Source organism: Saccopteryx leptura, chromosome 4, assembly GCF_036850995.1.
Source record: "Saccopteryx leptura isolate mSacLep1 chromosome 4, mSacLep1_pri_phased_curated, whole genome shotgun sequence".
Taxonomy (NCBI): domain Eukaryota; kingdom Metazoa; phylum Chordata; class Mammalia; order Chiroptera; family Emballonuridae; genus Saccopteryx; species Saccopteryx leptura.
Genome location: NC_089506.1, coordinates 29,574,090 through 29,598,525, shown reverse-complemented (window position 1 = coordinate 29,598,525; position 24,436 = coordinate 29,574,090). Strand labels below are relative to the sequence as shown.

The 24,436-nt window shown below is 49.3% G+C and overlaps 1 protein-coding gene across 1 annotated transcript; it reads right to left on the bottom strand.

Moving 5' to 3' along the window:
* Positions 1–397: 397 nt before the first annotated feature.
* On the bottom strand, positions 398–22,182 carry EIF4EBP1 (eukaryotic translation initiation factor 4E binding protein 1). The gene is made up of 3 exons (XM_066380333.1): positions 21,962–22,182; positions 2,956–3,135; positions 398–845 (listed from the first exon to the last, which is right to left on the bottom strand). The coding sequence occupies exons 1-3, from the start codon at positions 22,104–22,106 to the stop codon at positions 814–816; spliced, it is 357 nt and encodes a 118-aa protein (XP_066236430.1). The 5' UTR covers positions 22,107–22,182; the 3' UTR covers positions 398–813.
* Positions 22,183–24,436: the final 2,254 nt, after the last annotated feature.

Below are 24,436 nucleotides of genomic sequence, written 5' to 3'. Positions count from 1 at the left end.
GGCCACAGAGCCATCCTCAGAGCCCAAGGCCAACTCTTGTGAACAAATCAAGCCATCACTGCAGGAGGAGGGGGAGAGAGAGAGAGAGAGAGGGAAATAGAGAGAGGAGGAGGGTGAGAGGTGGAGAAACAGATGGCTGCTTCTCTTGTGTGCCTGGACCGGGAATTGAACCCAGGACATCCACACGCCAGGCTGATGCTCTACCTCTGAGCCAACTGGACAGGGCTTGGTCTCCTGAACTGTAAAATGAGGATAACACTTGCCGTACTTCGGTCACAGGATCAGCAGGAGAATCGAATGAGATAATGTATTGGAAAGTGCTCTACATGCACTGTGCAGACAGTAGTTGGTGTTAGTTATCCATATGGAGTTGAAAAGAGCTCAGACAGGGGCCGACTGTTGGCCCTAGGGTGAAGGTGGCTTTTATTTCCTCTCTTGGGGAAGGACGAGAGGGGATCTTTCCCACGCACACCAACCTAAGGAAGCGGTGGGTGTGCCCTCAGAGGAAGAGCCGGGTGACCATTCAGACGGGCTCCTCCATGTCCATTTCCTGGCCCCAGGCTGCAGGGTGTGTGCTCTTGAGAGTCACTCCCCTTGGGGTGCCAGCTCCTGCAGGAATGGAGGCACACAGAGGTATCCGCTGGTGTTCACCAAGAGGGAGGGGGAGCAGGTGCCCTGACTGAGGGAGCAGAGGACTGGGGTGGTCGACCCCACACCCAGTGCCTGCCCAGGGTGATAACTGGCTGGTGTGACTCTTCTCCAGAGAAAGGCCAGGAGGGCCCAGAGGCATTGCTCGATCCGATGGCTGGTCCTTTAAATGTCCATCTCAAACTGTGATTCTTCACCTGGGGAGAGAAAGGACGGAGGGTCAGGTGAGCAATTGGCAATTGGTAGGACTGACATTTTAGAGTCAGGGAGCGGTGTTATCTTTTCATTGTGATGTTCCTGCAAGAAGAGCAGAGGCCAGATTTACGTTGCCAAGGACAATGGAGGGAGGGCAGGACTATACTAGGTATTCCCAGAAGCAGAGGCCTGAAGGTGCCCAGTCCGGCTGCGCTCTCTTCTCCCATCCGACAGGAAGAGTGGAGACCAGGTCTCCCACAGGGGAGGTAACAGTCCTGAGTTTTGTATAACTTTTTTATTTTTAATAAGAATACATGGTTACATGTGAATTCACATCAACACAATTTCATAGAAAAATATTCCTTAAACGTAAATATTTTTTGACCATGTGTCCCAACTTTTGGTTAAGAAACTGGTACCCTAACCTACTAAGCCCACATCTGATTGCCCATGGAATAGCCTGAGCCTGCAGTAAAGTAGTTATTTGGGTAGTTCAGTCCTTGCTCCCCTTTCCAATAAAATTTCCACGTTATTCATGCTACAGCAGGCCATTTCCCTTTTGAATGGAACTGCCTCACTCAGCGTGTCCAGGGCAAGACCCACGGTTCTACACGGTAAGTTGCCTGCTCTGGCCTCACAGAAGACACCACCGGCTTCTCCACCTGGTTATACAGGGTGGGGCAAATGTCGGTTTACAGTTGTTTGTATGGGAAATACGGTAATTCATAAATAACAAGACAAGAAGAAACTCGGTGTTTTGTGTACTCACAACTGTAAACCTACAATTGCCCCACCCTGTATTTACACAAAGAAGAGGGGCTTCTAACATCTAGTTCGGCGAAATGAAAGTGATGTCCCTCCCTCCCCACCACACTCCATCACGACAACTGTGTGAAACGACTAGACTAGGCCAGAATCGTGGGGAAGGCTCCCGCGGGGCCAACCCTGCCGTCGTGTGGGCCAGAGCAGCCCTAGAAACTGGGAGGAGGAGGTTATGCAAGTGGGGGCGAGGGGCAGCCTTCAGGTAGTGGTGGCTAAACAGTTTCAGGAACTGCAGCTCTGGCCTCGACTTCCAGCCTTTGATTTGAAGCTCAGGGGCAGCGGGAGGCACTGTGCCACCAACCACAGGTACCTGTCCATCCTCCTCTCCATCCTCGAGCACACGGAAGGGCACCCCCCTGCCTGGTGCCGTCCTTACTGCTCTCTGTGTCGCTTCCCTCCCTCCCACTGCTCTCCGGGTCTGAGAGGCAAGGCAAGTGTCTCCTGACCTGGTCTGTGGGGTTCCCAAGGTAATTATGAATCATATCCTTGCAGGCCCTGAGTGGATGGATTCTGCTGCTGTCAGCAGAGCCAGCCCAGCCCGAAGTCTAGCTGCTTCCTGTCTGGCCTGGTGTTCTGCCTTCCGGGTGAAGGGTCAGTGGGTTCCAGGCTGACTCAATCTGTCTGCAAGTGCTTACACTGTGTCGTCCTGCAGTGGGAGAACTGAGACACTCTGACAAGCCTGTCACGGTGCCACAAAGACTACATTCACACACACCTCTGCCAGGGGGTGCTCCCTGATTACTTGAGGAAATAGGGGGACCAGAAGGACTTAAGACACCCTTTGCCTGCAGAAACAACTGGTTGCATTGTTTCTACCCGTTTTCATCAAGAACCCATTAGTGGACCACCACACTGACAGAAGGCATCCTGGATACCTTTCTGAGCCTGTAGACATGTAATTTCCTAGAGGAAAAGTTCACCATGACCTTGAAAAATCATTTCCTACAAATGAACATTGTGAGTGTGTTTCAAGTGCTGCAGATACAAGGTACTGCTTTAGGGACAATTATATAAAGGGGGGCACTTAAGAAAATTGCTACGTGGAACCCCCTCCATTTCACGCAAGCCCCACTGATTAAGATTACCTAGTGAGGCCAAACCATCTTTCCTGGGACTCTTGGGCCCCTTTCACGGGGAATGGGGAAAGCCAGTGCTGATGAAAGTTCTCCCCACTATCCCCCCAACCCTTACCCCGCCCTCTGGACTCTGAACTGCTTCACAGTGGGAAGGACCCTCGGGCCACGTACACGCGTGTCCCAAGGAAGAGCCTGGCTAAGCCCGGTCACTCACCGCCTGCAGGCTTGTCTTCAGGGCTGTTTTGCAGGTGGTTCTGGCTGGCTTCAGTGGGGGGCTCATCGCTTACAGGGCTAGTGACCCCCGGAATGGTAGGCAGGTCCTGAGGGGGTGTTTTGGTCACAGGTGAATTCCGACACTCCATCAGGAACTTCCGGTCATAGATGATCCTGGTACCTGGAAGGAATCGGGGACACTGGTAAAGCCATCTTGAACCCCCGCCGCCTCCTTTCTGGGCCTCTCTGAGGCATGGCTGTGGCAGAGGCGGCAGGTTTTCCTGTAGAAGCCGAACTTCTACATAACAGGAGGAGTGACACTTACGTAGGTGCCTGGCTACAGCTTGGACTCTGCTGCCACCAAACCAGCCTGACTCCCCATTATAAGGGACACTGATGGAAGAAGGGGCCCCCTGGCCCCTCAGAACTTGACACACCCAGTGCTCTCTCCTTAAGGCCCACCGACTCACTGACCTAACCGGTGCTCAGTGTTATTACTTGTGAAAATCACGTGCCACAGTGCGTTTTTTCCCTCACTTTTTGATTTCGTCCTTACAGTACTCTCAGGGGATATCCAGATTTTTAAACTCAATTTTATAGTGAGTGGACAGAAAATTAAGTGATTACTCAGCTAGTAAAAATAAGAACTATCCCGCCTGGGCTTTGTGGAGGGAGTGACTCAGAGGTTCCGGCTGCCCACCAAAGCTCTCCTGCGAAGCCGTGTCCCCGGGTCCGTGCCACTCTGCCCCTGGCGCTGGTGTCACCGAACTCCAGGGTTTGTACATGGTCACGGTCCATTCATTTCCGTTTAGTTCTTTCACAAGCGTCTCCCTAGGGCAGTGGTTCTCAAACCTTTTGAAGTCAGGGCGCATTTAAAATTCTACAAATAATTGTAAGCGCACTATATACAAATTTCTGAGAAATATGTTATAATAATTAAGTCAGATATAAAAGAAAAAATATAAAGTCCAAGCGTGCTTTTATGTAATTAAACAAAATAAATACGACAAAATTAAATTTATTTTGACATTAAAAAACATTTTTTTTTTTTTTTCTGAAGCTGGAAACAGGGAGAGACAGTCAGACAGACTCCCGCATGCGCCCGACCGGGATCCATCCGGCACACCCACCATGGGGTGACGCTCTGCCCACCAGGGGGCGATGCTCTGCCCATCCTAGGCGTCACCATGTTGCGACCAGAGCCACTCTAGCGCCTGAGGCAGAGGCCACAGAGCCATCCCCAGCACCCGGGCCATCTTTGCTCCAATGGAGCCTTGGGTGTGGGAGGGGAAGAGAGAGACAGAGAGGAAAGCGTGGCGGAGGGGTGGAGAAGCAAATGGGCGCTTCTCCTGTGTGCCCTGGCCGGGAATCGAACCCGGGTCCTCCGCACGCTAGGCCAATGCTCTACCGCTGAGCCAACCGGCCAGGGCAAAAAACATTTTTATGTTACATTTTCTGAGTTATGCTTTTTAGAATTCATAAAAAAGAGATTAAAAAAAAAAAAAAAAAGACAAAAAAGTTATCATTTTATATATAGAGATATACTCTTAGTAAGATTTAGTAAATTCGTCAGGTCCCGGCACAAATATGTTAAGTTTTTTCATTCTTGTGTTTATGAGAAACATGAGCCTGATGTGTCCTAGCGATTTCTTCAATGTTTGGCATATATTTGAAAGGCAAACTCTCATTTCCTCGTCAATACATTAAAGAATTCCTCTCTTTTTACTCTTAATTGTATTGAGTGCAGAAAACCCCCACCATACATATCATCTTAACTTTACACCAAACAAAGGATAGAAGAAACTTGCCCCCAGTCTTTCCAGGGAACATGGCGGGTAGTGTAAACAATCCAGCACCACAGCTTAACAGCCTTTTGCAATCAGATCAGGCAAGTGAGGTGGGGGGTTGGGCAGACTGTCTGCTTACAGCCAATTCCCCACAGCCCTGTCCCCTCAAAATCTAAACTCCAAAAACCCTGTTGGTTTTTTGGTCCCCAACAGGCACATATTTCTTTGGAATACCATAGGGCGCACCTGGAAATCTTCTAGGGTACATCACTGCCCCCTGGAACACACTTTGAGAACAATGCCCTAGGGTAAGGACCATGTCTTAATGGAATTATTCATTGTCCTAAAACCACACCCTGGACCCATTCTGTGACACGTCAAAAAGGAGTGTTGACTCATGAAATAACAGTGAACAGTGACAGGTTATTCCTGTTTGATCTTTGTTTGGTTCTAATCACCTCTGAGGCACCAGTAATAGGACACCTCACTAACATTTGCTGATTGCTCTCTTTTCAACAAAGGTTCGAAGCCTTCAGCCGGCAGGGAACTCTAGCTAGAATTTAAAACTATCTTGTTGTCATACTTGTTTTTATAGTTACCTCCCATTTATGGCAAGTGAATCTGGTTTTCCATATACAGTTGCGATATCAAGTTTCCTTTTACTAAATAGAATAAAAGTTAATACACGGTGGGGCAAAAGTAGGTTTACAGTTGTTCATATGGAAATGCAATAAATAAATAATAATAAAAAATAAGCTGTTCCATGTACTCACAACTGTAAACCTACTTTTGCTCCACTCTGTATAATAGTATATACATTATATAACATATAATGTATGTAATAAAATGTCCTAGTAAAAATGAAATAAAAAAAGGAAGGGGATATAAAAAATATCAACTATATGTGCAAGCAGAATGCAAGGCATGATGAAAACTGCAGCAGGAAGATGAATGACCAGAGTTTAGAAAACATGATTTGAGGACTTCCGGAGTGCCCTTCCTTATCAGTAACCCTGAAATATCTCCCTCATGGAAGGGCTATGAGGAGTGACATTCGGCAGCTGGGACTGACTCCTTTCGTTAAGCACAGGCTTCCCTGTTAGCCCCTGGAGAGGAAGCAGTCTGCATCACTGAGCCGAGTGTGGGATCTGGGCGGGCTCCACGTGCTGAGGCCCTGGAATGCTGAAAGGCAGAGGGACGGAGATGTGCCTACTCGCACGCGCTGTCCCAGCCTGCCTCTGGCTCTGTCTTGGATGTCACCTAGTCCTGCTCTCCCCCTCCAGGGGCCATCGAACGGAAGCTGACAGCCCTGCTTATTATCACCAGATGGCTAAAGTGCACAGTTCACATTTCTCGGGTGGAGAGGTGTGAAAAACAACAACACAGAATGGGGCTGCACTTGAAGGTTCTGCTCCCAGCCAGCTGTGTGGCGCGGTACACATCACCCTCCGTGCCTGCCCCTCCCCTGTCTGCGCCTCAGTTTCCTCATCTGTAACATGAAGGGCTGCGTGCCGAGTAGGTTTAAAATGGAGAATGGTGCCCTCTTCTTGAGGGGAGATGTCCTGGCTTCAGAGGTGGGACCACTTTTCTCTGTTTCTCGATCCTCCAGGCTTAGCACCTTCCCTCCTCACCCTCTGGGCTCCCCCATCTTTGCTTTTTTATTGGCCTGTTCACCACAGGGAGCTGACCCTGTCAGAGTGCAACCTAAGAGCTAGAGATTCAACTGTCTCGAAAAGTAAGTTGGAGGTCGGCAGCTTCTGGGAAGGTTCTTTAAAGTTCACCAGGCCCCTGTGGGTGTTTTTTTTAAAAAAAATTGTGGTAAATATAAATAACAAAATTCACCATTTTAAAATGTATAGTTCGCCCTAACCGGTTGGCTCAGTGGTAGAGTGTCGGCCCGGCGTGCAGGAGTCCCGGGTTCAACTCCCGGCCAGGGCACACAGGAGAAGCACCCATCTGCTTCTCCACTCCTCCCCCTCTCCTTCCTCTCTCTCTCTTCCCCTCCCGCAGCCAAGGCTCCATTGGAGCAAAGATGGCCCGGGCGCTGAGGATGGCTCTATGGCCTCTGCCTCAGGCGCTAGAATGGCCCTGGTTGCAACAGAGTGACGCCCCAGGGCATCGCCCCCTGGTGGGCATGCCGGGTGGATCCCGGTCAGGCGCATGCGGGAGTCTGTCTGACTGCCTCCCTGTTTCCAACTTCAGAAAAATACAAAAAAAAAAAAGAAAAAAGTATAGTTCAGTAGTGTTAAGTGCATTCACACTGTTGTGCAACCAATCTCCAGAACTCTTTTTTTCTTGCAAAACTGAAACTCTGTACCCGTTAAACAACTCATCCCCCCCCCCCCACGCCCCACCTCTGGCAACACCATTCCACTTTCTGTCTCTACAACTTGGACGGCTCTAGGTCCCTCATGTAAGCGGATTCATATAGTACTTGTCTCTTTGGGACCAGCTCATTTTATTTAGTAAAACTTCTTCAAGGTTCACCTATATTGTTGTAGCATGTGCCAGAATCTCCTTCTTTTTTATGGCTGAATAACAGTCCACTGTATGGATATACCACATTTTGTTTATCCATATGCATTTGGGTTGCTTCTACCTTTCAGCTACTGTGAATAATGGTGCTATATATATGGGTTTGCAAATATTTCTTTGAGACCCTCCTTTCAATTCTTTTTTATTTTTTTTATTTTTTTATTTTCTGAAGCTGGAAACGGGGAGAGACAGTCAGACAGACTTCCGCATGTGCCCGACCAGGATCCACCTGGAACGCCCACCAGGGGGCGACGCTCTGCCCACCAGGGAGCGACGCTGTGCCCCTCCGGGGCGTCACTCTGTTGCGACCAGAGCCACTCTAGCGCCTGGGGCAGAGGCCAAGGAGCCATCCCCAGCGCCCGGGCCATCTTTGCTCCAATGGAGCCTCGCTGCGGGAGAGGAAGAGAAAGACAGAGAGGAAGGAGAGGGGGAGCGGTGGAGAAGCAGATGGGCGCCTCTCCTGTGTGCCCTGGCCGGGAATCGAACCCAGGACTTCTGCACGCCAGGCCGACACTCTACCACTGAGCCAACCGGCCAGGGCCCTCCTTTCAATTCTTAAGGGTATATGCCCAGAAGGGCTCCTGGCAATTTTTAAATCATTGATTAAACTTAAGAGAAATAGAAAGAGCCTCTCTGCCCTTTGGCCTATAGCTAGAACACTTAGTTAAAAATTAAAATCTTGCCTGAACAGGTAGTGGCTCAGTGGATAGAGCATCGGACTGGGATGCGGAGGACCCAGGTTCAAGACCCCGAGGTCACCAGCTTGAGCACAGGCTCATTTGGTTTGAGCAAGGCTTAACAGCTTGTGCTCAAGGTCACTGGCTTGAGCAAGGGGCCACTTGGTCTGCTGTAGCCCCACCCCCCCCATCAAGGTACATATGAGAAAGCAATCAATAACAATTAAGGTGCCATAACAAAGAATCAATGCTTCTCATCTCTCTTCCTTTCCTGTCTGTCTATCCCTATCTGTCCCTCTCTCTGTCTCTGTCACAACCCCCCCCCCCAAATCCTCATTTGTGCTAATAAAATCCATAAACTAAGTGATGGCAGAGATGGCATCCAAGACACCCACCATGAAGGTATTTCAGCTGCGCAGGATAAACAGTGGTGTCCAGAAAGCCGGCTGACACTCACCAGCCTAAAAGGGGAGAAGAGGGCGGGAACCACAAAGCCGCCTCTGACTCAGCTGGGGACTGTGAGGAACAGAAGCTACAGGTCAATGTGGTAGAAATGCTTCCTCCGAAGCCCTTTGGCTTGTTGAACCTTTTTTCTTCCATCCCTTCATGGGATTCACCACTACACAGCTCCAGTTAACAGTGATCTGGAAATTCCCTAAAGCTCCCACAGATAAGGGCAGCTTAACAAAACACAGTGTTCCAGATTGTCAAAAGGCTGGAGGTGTTGCTGTGGCCCCCTGGTGCTGGGGGCCTGGACTGCATAGAGGGACAGGAAATGGAAACCCAGGGGGTGCCAAGGTGCCTGCAAGGCCCAAGCAGCAGCAGAGGGACATGCAGGTCAGGTGTGGGCTTCCGGGGAGTGTGGCTATTACACCAGGCGGTCTCCACACAACACTCCTTAGCTGAGGGCCCACTTCTTCTCTCCATATTAGGGAAAGCGACCCGACTCCCCCAGGTTTCACAAACAAGAGTGTTTCAAGATCTAAGAGACTTCAAGATGGCAGAGCCCAGACATCTTTCCTGCTGCTTCTCTCAACAGTCATGCAAAACAGTAAGAAACAGGAGCACAGACTCCAACCTGAATGCCTAATGGGCCTCCAAACTGTTCCCCTGTCACAGTCTACGAAGACAAAATGGGAATGGAGGAATGGTTCTAACGAAGGGGGAAAAGGGGACGCCTAAATGCAGGGGTGGGGTGTGGAGGTTATTACAGCCCAGAGAACCCCAGGAAGCTTCAGGAATCAGAGGCATCATGAAGGACGGGGAGGGGCTGATAACATGGAGAGGAGCCACACATTCCTCAGCCCAGGAAGGAGGGGAAACGAAGTCGCAGTTCACCTCCTGAATGGTGCACCGCAAGTCCCCTCCCTGCCTGCTTCAGGATAGTCGAGATAAAGACCTGCAGACACTGATCTGGAGAGGGGGTTCCCCAGGGGGAGAAAAACAACTAGCCACGAGATTGAGCCCACTAGTCTCCCCAACGCACAGGGGCTCCCAGTCACATCTTGAGCACCTCACTCTTAACTATACTGTGCACAAAAAATTAGGGGATATTTTATAGCTTCATATTCATTTTGAAATATTCCCCAATTTTTGTGAACAGTATATAAACCGCCAAACGCCTCCACACATTCTGAGAAAAGCTTACACCATTTAAGAAAAGATCCGAATAAATTAACAGGAGGAAACAGATAATAAATGAAGCAAAAGATCTTAAAGTACAGAAAGAGAAAAAAGATGAATAGGTAAAAAGATAAACTAGAGATTCAATACTGAAAGAAAGGGAGTCAAGAAAGGAAGAGAAGAAACTGGTAAAAGGAATTTACTTGAATAGAAAAAAGAAAACGAATTTTCCCAAATTAAAAAGAGATGAGTCTTGAAATGCCTTTTGAGTATCTGGGGCAATGAATTAAAAACACCAATTTAACTTTCACTGTGATATTTACAGTACCTACAATAAAGAGAAAATTCTAAAATCTTCCAGAAAGGGAGAAAAAAACAACAGGTGCACATAACATTAGGAATAAGGATGGTACAAAGGTTTTAATGGCAATGTTGGAAGCCTAAAGACTGTGTCAAGCCTGAGGGAAAATTCATTTTGTGCCCTAGCTGAATAGCTCAGTTGGTTAGAGCATTGTCCCGAAGCACGGAGGTTGCCGGTTTGACCCCTGGTCAAGGCACATACAGGAACAGATCGATGTTCCTGTCTCTTTCTCTCTCCCTTTCTCTCTCTAAAATCAATTTTTAAAAAATTCATTTTGACCTAGTTTTACACCCAGCCAAAAACAAATCAAGTAAAAGTGTGCATTGTTCACAATATACTGTATGAAAAAGTCACAGAGCTGTATGTAGTTTGTGTTTTGTTACTTCGGGGGGTAAGAAGAGGATTAAAGCAAAGCAAAACAAAATGAAACAAAACAGAGAGCTAACCAAACGTCTTTTATACTGAGCATTTAAAAAAACCCCAAATCCTAATAAGGATATAGGGATAATAGACAAACAAATAAGGATATAGGGTCTGAATTTCCTTTTCTCAAAAGTCGGAGAAGCCCTGGCCGGTTGGCTCAGCGGTAGAGCGTTGGCCTAGCGTGCGGAGGACCCGGGTTAGATTCCCGGCCAGGGCACACAGGAGAAGCGCCCATTTGCTTCTCCACCCCTCCGCCGCGCTTTCCTCTCTGTCTCTCTCTTCCCCTCCCGCAGCCGAGGCTCCATTGGAGCAAAGATGGCCCGGGCGCTGGGGATGGCTCTGTGGCCTCTGCCCCAGGCGCTAGAGTGGCTCTGGTCGCAATATGGCGGCGCCCAGGATGGGCAGAGCATCGCCCCCTGTTGGGCAGAGCGTCGCCCCCTGGTGGGCGTGCCGGGTGGATCCCGGTCGGGCGCATGCGGGAGTCTGTCTGACTGTCTCTCCCTGTTTCCAGCTTCAGAAAAATGAAAAAAAAAAAAAAAAAAAGTCGGAGAGCTGGTCTCACGTTTGCTCTCCCAGCTCTCTGTACAGCCTCATGCTAGGTGCTAGGGATACAAGCCAGTTAGACACAGCAAGAGCTTCCTAACCCCAGACACTCATTCAGTCGGAGAAGGACCTATAAACAAATTAATACTGTCAACTGTGTGAAGTCTAAAAACAGAGGCGAATCTGGGGGCCGCAGAAGGACAGGGGCCCCAGTAGGGACAGAGATACCAAGCACCCGTCCACCACCACCTCTAGCTCTGTCTTCCAGCTTCCGGGCAGCCTGATCCTAAATTCCTGAGCCAGAGAAGCACCCATGCACCCCAATTCTATACACTCCCAAAGTGAGGGGGCTCGGGGGGAGGTTGGCTGAGGATGACCTAGGCTGGAGAAACAGGAGGTACAGCAAGGGAATCCAGAACTCGGTTCCCTAGCAGGGCAGGAGGAACACAGGGGTGGATTCCCCCATGTTTCCAACCATCTGTGTAGCTGGAATCCTGTTGGATGGGGGAGAGCGGTAGAGCTCAAGTTTTGGTTTTGAACTATCTGTGCAGGAGAACTGAGATTGTTCTAAGTTTTTCAGAAAGCCTTTTACATGAGTCACCATCTAGGCACACGCGGGGAAAATGTAGGTCAGCAGGCTGCAAGAGTTCTCTGCCCTGTGGAGAGAGGGGGTGGGAACACCCCAGGATCAATACTTGCTGCTCTTCCTCTAGTGTGGTGGTTAGAAATCCAGTTCTCCTGTTCGCTAGCTCTACTCTGAACAAGCTACTACTCAATCTCTTAGTGCCTCAATTTCTTGTTCTGTAGAATGGGGAGGGTAAGGGCATCCTCCATTCTTTTGGGGCCCAAAGAAACATGCTTCAAGAAATACCACAAGCTCTGGCATGTTTGGTAATCAGTGTCTTTTGCGCCTTTAAGCTCCAGATGTGCACCAAACATAAGAACGGTTTGTTTTCTCAAGGCATACTCTGTGATGAGGATAGTTTTGCTTGAAAGTATAAAGTGACTTAGCCATTCCCCAGGGTCTGGTTTCCTCACCTGTAAACAAGGGTGTGGATTAGGCTCATGGAACTATTTTTAAAGCATCAACCCTGTGCCAGGCTTTTTAGGTAATCTCTAGGGTCTGTTCCAGCTCCGATACGCTACCATTTATTTTTAGAGTCTCCTTGTTGGCAGGTGCTTAAAGTGGTGCAAACAGCATGGGGCCTGGAGGCAGAAGACCTGGGTGCTTGGTACACCAGCCCCTTGACTGGGAGGCACAGCTTCATCCCTTAGTGCTAGGAGGAGGTTACTAATAAAAACCACACCTCATGGGGCATCAGCAAGATTAAATCAGGTGACGAGTGTCTTGACTCCTTTTATGATAACGAACCATGACATCCACACAGTTGCTATTAAAAGAAACTCACTCAGGAGAGCACACACAAGCAGGAAGGGGGAGCCCAGGAGAGTTGACTTAAGTCCTCTGCAGCCAGTACAGTGCGGGACAGGTGCTTAAAAAACACATATTGCATAAATGAAAGCTAAGATTTTTTGGGTAAGGTGACTGTAGCAATCACCATCTGTCATCACTGCCTGCCTGTGGGCCAGACCCTGCACTCACAGCCTGACATGCTGGGTCTCCCCCAAAACCTGCCCCAATGAGGAAGATCCACGACACTTAACTCAGAGACAGGAAACTGAGCCTCAGAGAGGCTGTCCCCAACAGGCCCCGGCATCCAGAACCAGACTTAGCCTGTCTCTCCAATCCTAAACACCAACCTCTGTTTAAAATCAGCAGGGCGGACGGGCTCGTGTGCCTTAGCCAGCACTGGCAACTGGGAAAATCTAGGGGTCTTCAGACTTTAATTTCTGAGTGTTTGGCCAGAACAGGATGTTCCCTGAGAGAGAGGCTGGCCTTAATTTCTTCTCCATCTCCCCACAGTATCCACACTCGGGTTCCAAATGCTGCTGGATGCGACTCCTGTAAGTTGAGACGAGCTCATCTCCCACTTCCCCCTGGGCCTCCCCTGGCAGGAGCATTCTTCCCTAAAGCAGGACGTGAGGCCCAGCAAGAGTACAAGAATGGAATTCCTAGAACTGCTGTTCCCATTCCAGGGAAAGCGAGAGCGTTTCACAACAGGGTCAGGGGGAGGTCTGAATGCCTGTGCCCAGATGCAAGCCAGTGGCATGTGGACAAAATAATCCAGACAATTTTTAAAAATTTATCTATCCATTGATTTTAGAGAGAGAAACGTTGCTTTGTTGTTCCACTTATTTATGCATTCATTGGTTGATTCTTTTCTCTCTCTCTCTTCTTTTTTTAGCAAGAGAGAAAGAGAGAGAGAGAGAGAGAGAGAGAGAGAGACGAAGGGAGAGAGATGAGAAGCATCAATTCATAGTTTTGGCATTTTAGTTGTTCACTGATTGCTTTTCATACATTCTTTGACCCCGGGGGCTCCAGCTTGACCCCTTGCTCAAGCCAGCAACCTTGGGCTCAAGCCAGTGACCTTGGGGTTTTGAATCTGGGACTTCAGCATCCCAGGCTGATGCTCTATTCACTGTGCCACCACCAGTCAGGCTCATTGGAGGATTCTTTTTTTTTTTTTTTTTGTATTTTTCCAAAGTTGGAAACGGGGAGGCAGTCAGACAGACTCCCACATGTGCCTGACCAGGATCCACTCGGCATGCCCACCCGGGGGCGATGCTCTGCCCATCTGGGGTGTTGCTCTGTTGCAACCAGAGTCATTCTAGCGCCTGAGGCAGAGGCCACAGAGCCATCCTCAGCGCCTGGGCCAACTTTGCTCCAATGGAGCCTTGGCTGCAGGAGGGGAAGAGAGAGACAGAGAGGAAGGAGAGGGGGAGGGTTGGAGAAGCAGATGGGCGCTTCTCCTGTGTGCCCTGGCCGGGAATTGAACCCAGGACTCCTGCACGCCAGGCTGACGCTCTACCACTGAGCCAACCGGCCCTGGTCTCATTGGATGATTCTTGTATGCACCCTGACAGGGCATCAAACCCATAATATTGGCGTATCAGGATGACACTCTAGCCAACTGAGCTACCCAGCCAGGGCCCAATCTGGACAAGTTTAAATTCAATTTTCACCAACTCTGTGTCAACCTAGAGGCAAGTGCACAGATGTGCCAGGGTCTACCCGGAATCTCCCCACCACCACGACCACCAGGCAGGAACCACAAGTGTCTGGGCAGCTTTTCTGGCTGAGCTGTCTGTCTGTTTAGCAAACAGAGTCTGCTCAGTCCAAGACTTTTCTTCACCTCTGCCCCCACCAGCTCTGCACAGAGAACCAAGATCCAAACGTTTCCCAGGTGCCAGAAATCTTATGAAGCTCCTCAAATACCAACTAGGGGCGATCAGCGAGTGGCAACGGGCCCTTCTGGTTAGTCCCTCTCTTCAAAGCAATTCTCTTGAAGGGAATAAGGCCAGTTTATTTGAAAATTAAACAGGAAGGACAAGGCTTTTGCAGAGATTTTCAGAACAAAATAGCTAAAATAATTATTCTAAGTGCTGGCCAAGTTCCTTCCCTTCTCTCACTCCTCCAAACACTTCAAAATGCACCTGTGCAGAGCAGGGAGAGGGGACCCCTGAAACACATCACCAACAGGGAGCAGTACCCTTCCAAAATGCCTCCAAATAAACAGAAACGCATGCTGTCCTTGGAAGGGGGCCCTGGTTTTTGTGTTAACTGTGCCCTCCGAAATTCACATGTTGAAGTCCCAACCCTCAGGACGTCAGTGTATTTGGAGATGAGGGCATTAAGTTAAAATGAAGCCATTAGGGTGTGCTAAATCAATATGCTGGCATCCTTATAAGAGAGAGGAACAAACCATGGCCATGACCATGACCACAACTACAACCACAACTACGTGAAGAGGCAGTGAGAGGCTGGCTGTCTGCAAGCCAAGGCCAGGGGCCGCAGGAGAAACCAACCTGCCGCTCTTCATCCTGGACGTCCAGCCTCCAAACAGTGAGAAAACAAACTTCCACTGTTTAAACTCGGCTCCATCCTATTGCCAATACTCCAGAAAATCAAGGGTATTCACATGGGAGGGGAGAGCAAGTGCGGGCTCCTTCGAAGAGTGTCCCCAAAGCCCAGGCACTCGAACGGGAAAGAGCAGATAGGCTGGGTGATGGTTAGTAAGGGGCGGCAGGACGAAGTGGAACAGCTTGCCCAGTGGGCTGGCGTGGCCATTGCATGATTTGCTTCGTGGAGCTGGACATAAGGCCTTGAAAACGGGGCATGGGACCTATGACTCAATGTTTCCAGAAGGTGTTCTCTGCTCCTAAACCCAGAGTGGATTCACAGGATTGTGAGTCTGGTTTGCTTCTACACCTGGCCTTGGCCCTGCTGGCTAGTTGTTTCCCCAAAGCACCATTTTTTGAGCCTTGACCTGTGGAAAGTGGTCTGAAAACGTGGTCCCCATAACTCCTCCCATCTCCGTTCACACGTGTTCCTGGTGTCCCCAGCAATGCCCCACATATCTGGGTAAGGCCGTCCTGGACCTTCTAGCCGGGGCAATCCAGCTGCCAAGTGCACGCAGCCAGATGAGTGAGTGCGGGCCAGACCGTAATGGAATGCCCAAGCGGCCCTGAGAGGGGAGAGAAACAGCAGGTTGTTGTTGTTTGAGTTACCGCTTTGTGGCTTGTTAGCCAGCAACAGCTCAAGGATACAGCCATTCTCGTCAACACCAGTATCTCTGGGCAGCTGTCGAGCCTCGCTACTTGGGGCCTGGTCTCTGAGCTCTCTCAGTGAACTTTCATGGACATAGACTCTGGATTACAAGGCCCCTTTTGTTGCCCATGTCCTTGAGCACTCAAACGTCATGGGAAGATGCCATCTGTTCTTGCCTAATCAGCGATGCTGGGTGCAAACATGTAAATAAGGAGCATCAAACCAAGTGTCTGAGACCCTGGCCCCCAAATTGACTTGTTTAGTGTTAAAAAGCCACTGCCTTCTACTTTCTGCTCAATAACAGTAGAGAAAAGGAACATCAGTTATACTGTTATCTGTAATACTGTAATAAGTGGGCAAGTTCAGAGAAAGGAAGTTTCTGCCGCAGGAACATCCCAAGATAAACAATTATACCTTGTAAATGTTATCATTAAGACACCTAAGGCCTGACCAGGCAGTGGCGCAGTGGATAGAGGGTCGGACTGGGATGTGGAGGACCCAGGTTTGAGACCCCGAGGTCGCCAGCTGGAGCGCGGGCTCATCTGGTTTGAGCAAAAGCTCACCAGCTTGGATCCAGGGTTGCTGGCTAGAGCAAGCAGTTACTCGGTCTGCTGAAGGACCACGGTCAAGGCACATATGAGAAAACAATCAATGAACAACTAAGGTGTCGCAATGCGCAACGAAAAACTAATGATTGATGCGTCTCATCTCTCTGTTCCTGTCTGTCTGTCCCTGTCTATCCCTCTCTCTGACTCTGTCTCTGTAAAAAAAAAAAAAAAAAGACACCTAAGACCTGGACCTGGTAGTAAAGGAACTAGGTTACCCTGAGAATACTTTCACTCCAGGATTTTTCTCAACCTTTCACATTCAATCGTGGAGATACGAAAATGAGTAAGACTGCTCTGAAAGAACTTCCTGGCCAACCTAGGCACCAAACATGTAAACAAATACACATGATTCATTTGTTATGAAACGTATGGAGGAAGAACACTGGCATGGATCTAGGTAAGACCAGAAAGTCACAGGTTTTCCATTTGTTCAAACACGTAAGAATTGGAGCTCCAGTGGCGCAATCGGTTAGCGCGCGGTTCTTATACAAACACGTAAGAATCTATGTGCACAGACGAACAATTTTCATTAAAAAACTTTCACCTTGAAGAGTAATCCTTTTTCAATACTGCTGCCCCTTCCTAAATCCTCTTCTGGAACAACACTGAATAAAGTCCCATAAGAGAAAATGCCTCACCACCAACAGATAAGGATGGTACCACCCTGTCTGCTCTTTCACCAAACTTGATAATAAAGAACTTTTTTACTCTTTCAAATAATAAAGTCAACCACCTTTGTGGCTATTGGGGGGGAAGATATGTAAGCCTTTGAATGCAATTAAAATTTTATTTCTTATTTTCTTATTTTATTTTATTTATTCATTTCAGAGAGGAGAGAGAGAGAGAAAGAGAAGGTGGGGAGGAGCAGGAAGCATCAATTCCCATATGTGCCTTGACCAGGCAAGCCCAGGGTTTCAAACTGGTAACCTCAGCATTCTAGTTCAAGGTTTTATCCACTGTGCTACCACAGCTCAGGCACAATTACAATTTTTAAAAAATTCTCTTTATTTATTGATTTTTAGAGACAGAAACATTACTTTGTTGTTCCACTCATTCATGCATTCATTGATTGATTCTTCTTCTTTTTTTTTTTTTTTAACAGAGACAGAGAGAGGGATAGACAGGCAAGAATGGAGAGAGATGAGAAGCATCAATCATCAGTTCTTCGTTGTGACACCTTAGTTGTTCATTGATTGCTTTCTCATATGTGCCTTGACCATGGGCCTTCAGCAGACTGAGTAACCCCTTGCTCGAGCCAGTGACCTTGGGTCCAAGCTGGTGAACTTTGCTCAAACCAGATGAGCCTGTGCTCAAATTGGCAACCTCAGGGTCTCGAACCTGTGTCTTCTGCATCCCAGTCTGACACTCTATCCACTGCGCCACCGCCTGGTCAGGCCATTGGTTGATTCTTATACATGCCCTGTCCGGGGACTGAGTCCACAACTTTGGCGAACTGGGAACATGCTCTAACCAGCTAAGCTACCTGGCCAGGGTGCAATTAAAATCCAACAGCTATGTCTGCACTGTTAGAATATGAGGCCTACGAGGGTGACTACTCTGAGTGGCCAATTCTCACTTGAGTTATTATAAAAGCCCTACTGGTTATGGGGTTGGGGTGTGTCTACAAATACAACTTGGATGCTTATAATTAATTCTATAGCAGATGTGTCTTCATTTTCCTCAACTAGAAATCCAAGCCTATGAGGTCAGACTGACTTTCAATTCTGAACGTGGCAAATTCCTTAAAAACAGGGAGGCTCATGGGCATGGGAAGGAGTTTGGGGTCCTCTGCCAGTGTTTTTCAACCACTAGTCTGAAAGAAATTTTGTGCTGCTCTGCAAAAGTGCTAAGCACCCTGATGTGGTATGAAGATCATAGACCCAATGGTCTTAGTTGAATTCACCTATGCTGAGGGTGATTTCTACCTTAGCAGTCCCTGAAATACGTTTTCTAATTTTACTGATCCCCAAGTATAAAAAGCTTGAAAACCACTGCCAAGGCCCTCATCAAAGTCTCTAATGTGGAATGTTCTAAATACTTTAAAAGGAAGCTCAAGTCAGTGTGAGAAGAGGCCCATCATATTTCCCTCACTACCTCAATGTCCAAGCCCTTTAGCTTGTCCTTAATAATAAAATGTAGTCTCCCCTATGCGACTAAGGCCTCTAGACATTGGCTGTCCTTCAGGGTCCAGAAACCTCTGGACCCTCTTCCTGACACTGTCTTGCACCATAACCAAACACTTGGGAACCGCTCCAAGGTAAGCTTCCTGGGCACAGACTGTCTAACCAAACAAGGTGTCATTAACACCTGTAGCCCTACCTGTTTACCTCTGATTAACCTCATCCAGGTCCAGAGCTTAAGTATGACTACCACCCCAAGCAACCCTTGGAGGCTTTGGCGTCAGACATCTAACATGAAACTGGGCACATGGAGGTTGGTGGAGGTGGGATGGAGCAGAGGAAGGTTTCTGACCCGGTCAAACGTTCTGCTGCTGGTTTATGATGCCACTGGCGATTTTGAAGACCCCACGGACTCACATATTCATAGACGACACTCACTTCAGCAAATTATTCTTAAGTTCTCCAGACATTTCACTTCAGACCAGTGGCTTAGCGTGTGTGTGTGTATGTGTGTGTGTGTGTGACCAGAGAAAGTGAACTGGAGTCATTGGTATGGGGATGGCTAAAATCAACTGCTGCTCCTTTTCCTCCAGGGACAAACAACGCAATTCCATATCAGGCCACAGTGACCACTGGACACTTAACTTCAACAGCTCCTGACACCTCCTGTAAATGAGTGCAGGCACCCACGTAGACTCTTTCTCCAGACTTTGGTTTAAAGATGGATGCCAAATCCAACCTCAAGAGAAGTTTACCCGGAGAGAAGCATCACTTTTTGCCAGACCCCAAGGTCTGAAAAGGTGAGGGAAGTCATGTTCCACTAATCCCTGAGTATAATAGTTCCCCCCTTTCCTTCGGGAACACATTCTAATGGATGTTAGAAACCATGGGTAGTACAGAACCCTAACTGACTAACAGGCAGATAGCATATTCAGCGTCCATATGCTAGACAAAGGGATGATTCACCACTCAAGTGAGATATAGAAGGATGTCATAAGATTTCATCATGATCAGAATGATATGCAATTTAAAACTTATGAATTGTTTATTTCTGAAATTTTCCACTTTTGGACCATGGATAACTGAAACAGAGAAAAGCAAAACCATGGATAAATGGGGGATTACTGTGCTCAGTGTGGTATTAAACCCATCACTGGGAGCTAGTTAGAAATGAAGAAACTCAGACCCTCCCCTAGGACCTACAGAATCAGAATCTGCATTTAAATGAGGTCCCTACGTAATTTACATGCACACTGAAGACTGAGAAACAGCACTCTAATCTGGAGCAAAAGGCACCAGAATGATCTTTTCTCATTTGTCCAAGCTTCTCTGCCCTGGCAGAGGGGTAAAGCGTGTTTTGGAGATATTATACCTTGGCTAACCAGAAGCAGGCCAGATTTGTCAACTGAGGCAGAGGCAAGCCAGAGGTGATAGTCTGTGAGCTGTGCCTGCCCCCCTGGACACCCCACACAAGGGAGACCTGGCTTGAGGCTCCTGGCCCTGCTGGCTTTCTTCCAGCGGCCTCAGAAACTAAGTTACACTCTGAAGCACAGACACCTTCCCCTCTCGCTCAACTAAAGACCCTCAAAGAAAGGAGAATTTGCCTGACCAGGTGGTGGCGCAGTGGATGGAGCGTCAGACTGGGATGCGGAGGACCCAGGTTTGAGACCCTGAGCTCGTCAGCTTGAGCGCGGGCTCATCTGGTTTGAGCAAAGCTCACCAGCTTGGACCCAAGATCGCTGGCTTGAGCAAGGAGTCATTCGGTCTGCTGAAGGCCCATGGTCAAGGCACATATGAGAAAGCAATCAATGAACAACTAAGGTGTCGCAACGAAAAACTGATGATTGATGCTTCTCATCTCTCTCCGTTCCTGTCTGTCCCTATCTATCCCTCTCTCTGACTCTCTCTCTGTCCCTGTAAAAAAAAAAAAAAAAAAAAAAAAAAAAAAAAAAAAAAAGAGGAGGATTTGCTGTGATCTGCTAAAAACAAACAAACAAACAAACAAACAAACAAAAAACATCCATTTCCCAGTTCAAAATGAGAAGTAAAGAGTTCCTTATAAAATAGCACCGCTGGGTATTGCTTCCAATCAGATCTGTTCCCATTTAGCAACAAAAGGTGCAAAAAAAGGGCTTCCTGAGCCTTAAAGCCTGCCTCAGTGCAGACCCTCAACGGATCAAGCAGATTCACACCCTCGCTTGAAGAAACCCCCCAAACTATTGGGAAAAGTCCTGAAAGATCCAACACAACACCGGAAAAGCAGAGCAGCATGGACTACATAAGGCCAGCTGAGAAAGAGAATTGAGTTGAGAGTGGCAGGAAGAGTCCCCGGGAACTTTTCCTTGGGTCATTTTTAATAGGAGGGAGAGCAGTTTTCCCTTTTACGCTTGGCTCTGATTTCGTGCTCAACTTGGGACAACGGTGTGATACTAGACGATGGTCACATGTTTTTAAGCTCTGGGGCCTCCGTGCCATGTCCTGTAGAATAAGGTGGCACGGCTGGACGAGAACATCTAAGATCCTCTTAACGATTCTAACGTTGTATGTTTTGGATCCAACAGCCCAAGACCTTGGATCTGGCTGTGCTGGCTGGTGGTGGGACAGCTGCCTGAGAAAATAAGCATGTGGCCCCGGACGCTGGCAGGAGATGAGGCTGCACCCCGCCCGCCCGCACCCCTGTCTCTCAGCAAGCGCCAGAATCTGCGGCCGCTTCTTCGAGCAGTTGGGTTGGGAGTAGTGGAGGAGGGTATAGGGAAGAAGGGCAAAAGGGGGTGAGGGCAGCGCGAGGATGGGAGGGACATGGTGAGCCACGAGGAGGATTTCATTATGCAAACAGGCGGACAGGTTTCATCAGCGCTTGTGCGCCGGGGCGCCCGGGCAGGGAGGGAATGCCAGGCTCCCGAGGGCAGCCCGAGGCTGGCCCCAACCCGTGCCAGCTCAGCTTCCTCTTCCTCATCCATCTGAAGGAGGTCACACGGGTCCCCCCTCCCCCCGGACAGAGGAACGTGTTTTTCTGCACTGCCCTGCCCGAAGCCCCAGGTCCTTCCTCGGGGTTCCCACACACGTGAGTGGGCAATCTGCCACGGGTGCCCGCGAGGCGCGGCTGGAGCAGGCGAGCCCCCTCGGCCCCAAACATCTCAGAGGGTGCTTGCCCGACGCAAAACTGGGGCGTCTCGGGAAGAGAAAGGACTCTGCAAGAGTCATGTATCCCAACAGAAAAAGCCCATTCCATTCCCCCAAACCCCAGGCCGGTCTTTTTGATCCGGGGGCACCCTGACCCTACCTTATTCCGTCTCAGAACTGCCCCCAACATCCACAAGGGGCAACACGCCGCGGCACGTGGCCGTCCTGGAAGCGTGCCCATTTGTTTGGGTGGGGGGCACCCAGCTGTCTCTCCCAGAAGGAGTCAAGTATTGGGGCAGTTTGCAACCCCGGCTACAGAGAAGGCACCCAGCGGGCAGGCAACGGGACGCGGCCACCGCTCGCTCCCTGTGGCCACCTCCGTGACCCTCGCTGCCTCCCTGATGCCCCTTAACCGTTCTTCCCAGTCAGCGCTCCCCCGAGTCCGACAGCTCCGTCCAATGGGCGGCTGCCGATCGCCGGCTTTGCCCAGTCCGTGCGTCCCACCGCCCGCACACGGACCCCGCGAGCCCGAGCCTACCTCCCGGGGTGGTGCTGAAGAGCGTGCCACCGGGAGTGGTGCTGTAGTCCCCGGGGGGCAGCTGCACGCCGTCGCTGAGGACCACCCGGTGAGTGGCAGGGATGGCCCTACTTGGGGTCTTGCTGCAGCTGCTGCTGCCGGACATGGTCTCCCGCGCGCAACGCCAGCAGCCCGACCGTGGTCCGCCTGCAGCTCCGGCTTCGCTCCACCTCGCTCCGGCCCGCCCCGCCCAAGGCCGGCCCTTCCGCCTCGTTCTCTCCACGCCCCCTGGGATTTGTAGTTCCCGCGGCGCCGCCACTCCGCCCGCCTCCAGGCGGCTGCCTGCGAGTGGTTTCCTCTTCATCCCAAATGGGAGTGCCCTACCGACCATCTCCTGCTCGGGGATGCCAGTGCCTACTCCCCTTTTCCTGTCCCGTCGGCCCCCGAGTCCAGGGATGGGCATCGAGGGCAGGGGATGGGAGGCTCGCCTAGATCAGTGCCTCGCTGATCGCTGGTTGGGGGTGGGGGGGGGGGGTGGGGGGGGGGGACGGGGACACGTGTGTCCCTGCTCTGCTGGGATCCTAGCGGACTCCAGCCACTCTGGGAAGCCTGCATGAGGATATCAGGCCGGATGTTCCTCTCAACCTTTCCTGTGCCGTGCTTTAGTTCCTCAGATGAGAAAGTGGGGATTGACTGGTCATTCACCCCTCCGTGGTTTATTAAGCATTCCTGTTGTGGCAGGCATTGAAGAAATGGCCAGGAATGTTCGCCCCATGGCTTTGGGGAGGGTGTGGGAAAAGGACATGTGAAGAAACCACCTAGCTGGGTGATATGGCTTAACCAAGAGCGAGATGGAGGGGCAAGAGTTTGGACAATCAGTGGAGGGTGGGATTGGGGAGGGGTAAGAGTTGATCAAAGACAGTTCCTGTAGTCCTTTGAGTTGGGTCCAAGGCCCTGGGCTTCCTCCTGACATTTAGTAGGTGCTCTTTGAATGGACAAAGGCATGAACCTACAAGGACATCCTTAAGTGGAGAGAGAAAAATGCAAGGAGGATTGAAAAGCTTGTTGGGTGAAAGAACTCTATATATGTGGCCACAACTTGGAAAGAGAGAGAAAACAGTTTAAAAGGAAAATTGGTGCCAGATTGTGAAGGATCTTTTAAATTATGCCAGGGTCTTCAGACTTTGTCCTACTAGGGCAGGAGATATCACAGATCTTTTCAGCTGGAGAATGATATAATTTAGTATTGTGTTTTAGAAAGATAACTGGTGGCTTTGGAGTTCGAATGAATTGCAGAAGGGTGAGGCCCAAGGTAGGTCACTCCTGAGCTAAATTTGAGGCCTACACTATCTAATAAGGTAGCCATTGGCCACATGTGCTTGTGAAGCACTTGAAATATGGCTCGTCCACATTCACAAGTGTAAAATATACACTAGACTTCAAAGACATTACGAAAAAATAATGTAAAATATCTTAATAATTTGTTTTATATTGATTGCATGTTAAAATAATATTTTGAATATATTGGGTTGAGTGACCCCTTCTCTGGCAAACAATAGCAATAAATGGCCCTTCCCAGTGGCTGCAGGCTATCCTCAGTCTACAGTCTGCCGCCCTGAGGGTAAGCATCTGCAGCCTTCCATAGACTCTTGTATGGCCAGAGGCCGCCATCATGGCCATTCACATGCAGGTTCTCATTGAATGCGGGCAGACAGTAAAGAAATGGCAGCGTCAGAGAATGGTGGGCCATTCTGTTTATGGGTGTCTCACCAAGACAGGCAAGCCACAAGAAAAGCCAAGGGACCCATAGAGGGCAAGGGATCAGGGAGGCCTCTGCAATGCTGATGGCAGGAACCAAGAGCGAGAGCCCCCATCTGCTTCATTTTATAGTGTAGGAAATTAAAGCCTTTAAGCCAATATACAAATAAGGAAGTCTCTGATCCAAAGCCACTTATCTGAGGCATAAATGGAATTCCTCAAAAGAGTGCACTATCCTCTATCATGTGAAAGTCAAGGGTGTGGGGAAAAGCTTAGTTTTGAGAAGATCTTAGTATTAGAAGGGAGGGAAAGGCTATAATGACTTTGCTAGCTTACAGCCTGTCTCCCCCCAAAGCGAGCAAACACATACATCATATTTACAAACTTATTTGACCAACAGCTATACACGTGAGGTGCTGCCTCGTTCTCACGCACCAATCAGACAAAGTACAAGTGAGCAAGCCTAACACAATTGTTTGCCCAACAGTCATCCAGAACAGTATTCACCACCATCATATTAAAAAATAAGCAAAAAACAGAAAACTGAGGCCCAGAGAGGAGCAGGGGTTTGTCCAAGAATACACAGCTGTGAAAAGCCTGAGTCAGGGCTAGTACCCAGTCTCACCTCCCTTTCAACCCAGACCTTTCCTCGCCACACTAGACAGCAAAGTGGGCCATTCTCCTTCCTGGGAGGAAGTGTTCTGAAAGAGGGTTTTCTCCTAGTGCCCTATTGGATGT

Coding starts and splice junctions, on each gene's coding strand:
- EIF4EBP1 (XM_066380333.1), bottom strand. CDS start 22,106: ATGTCCGGCAGCAGCAGCTGCAGCAAGACCCCAAGTAGGGCCATCCCT. Junction 3,136..21,961: donor CTTCAGCACCACCCCGGGAG/GTAGGCTCGGGC, acceptor GATTCCTTCCAG/GTACCAGGATCATCTATGAC. Junction 846..2,955: donor TGAAGACAAGCCTGCAGGCG/GTGAGTGACCGG, acceptor TTCTCTCCCCAG/GTGAAGAATCACAGTTTGAG.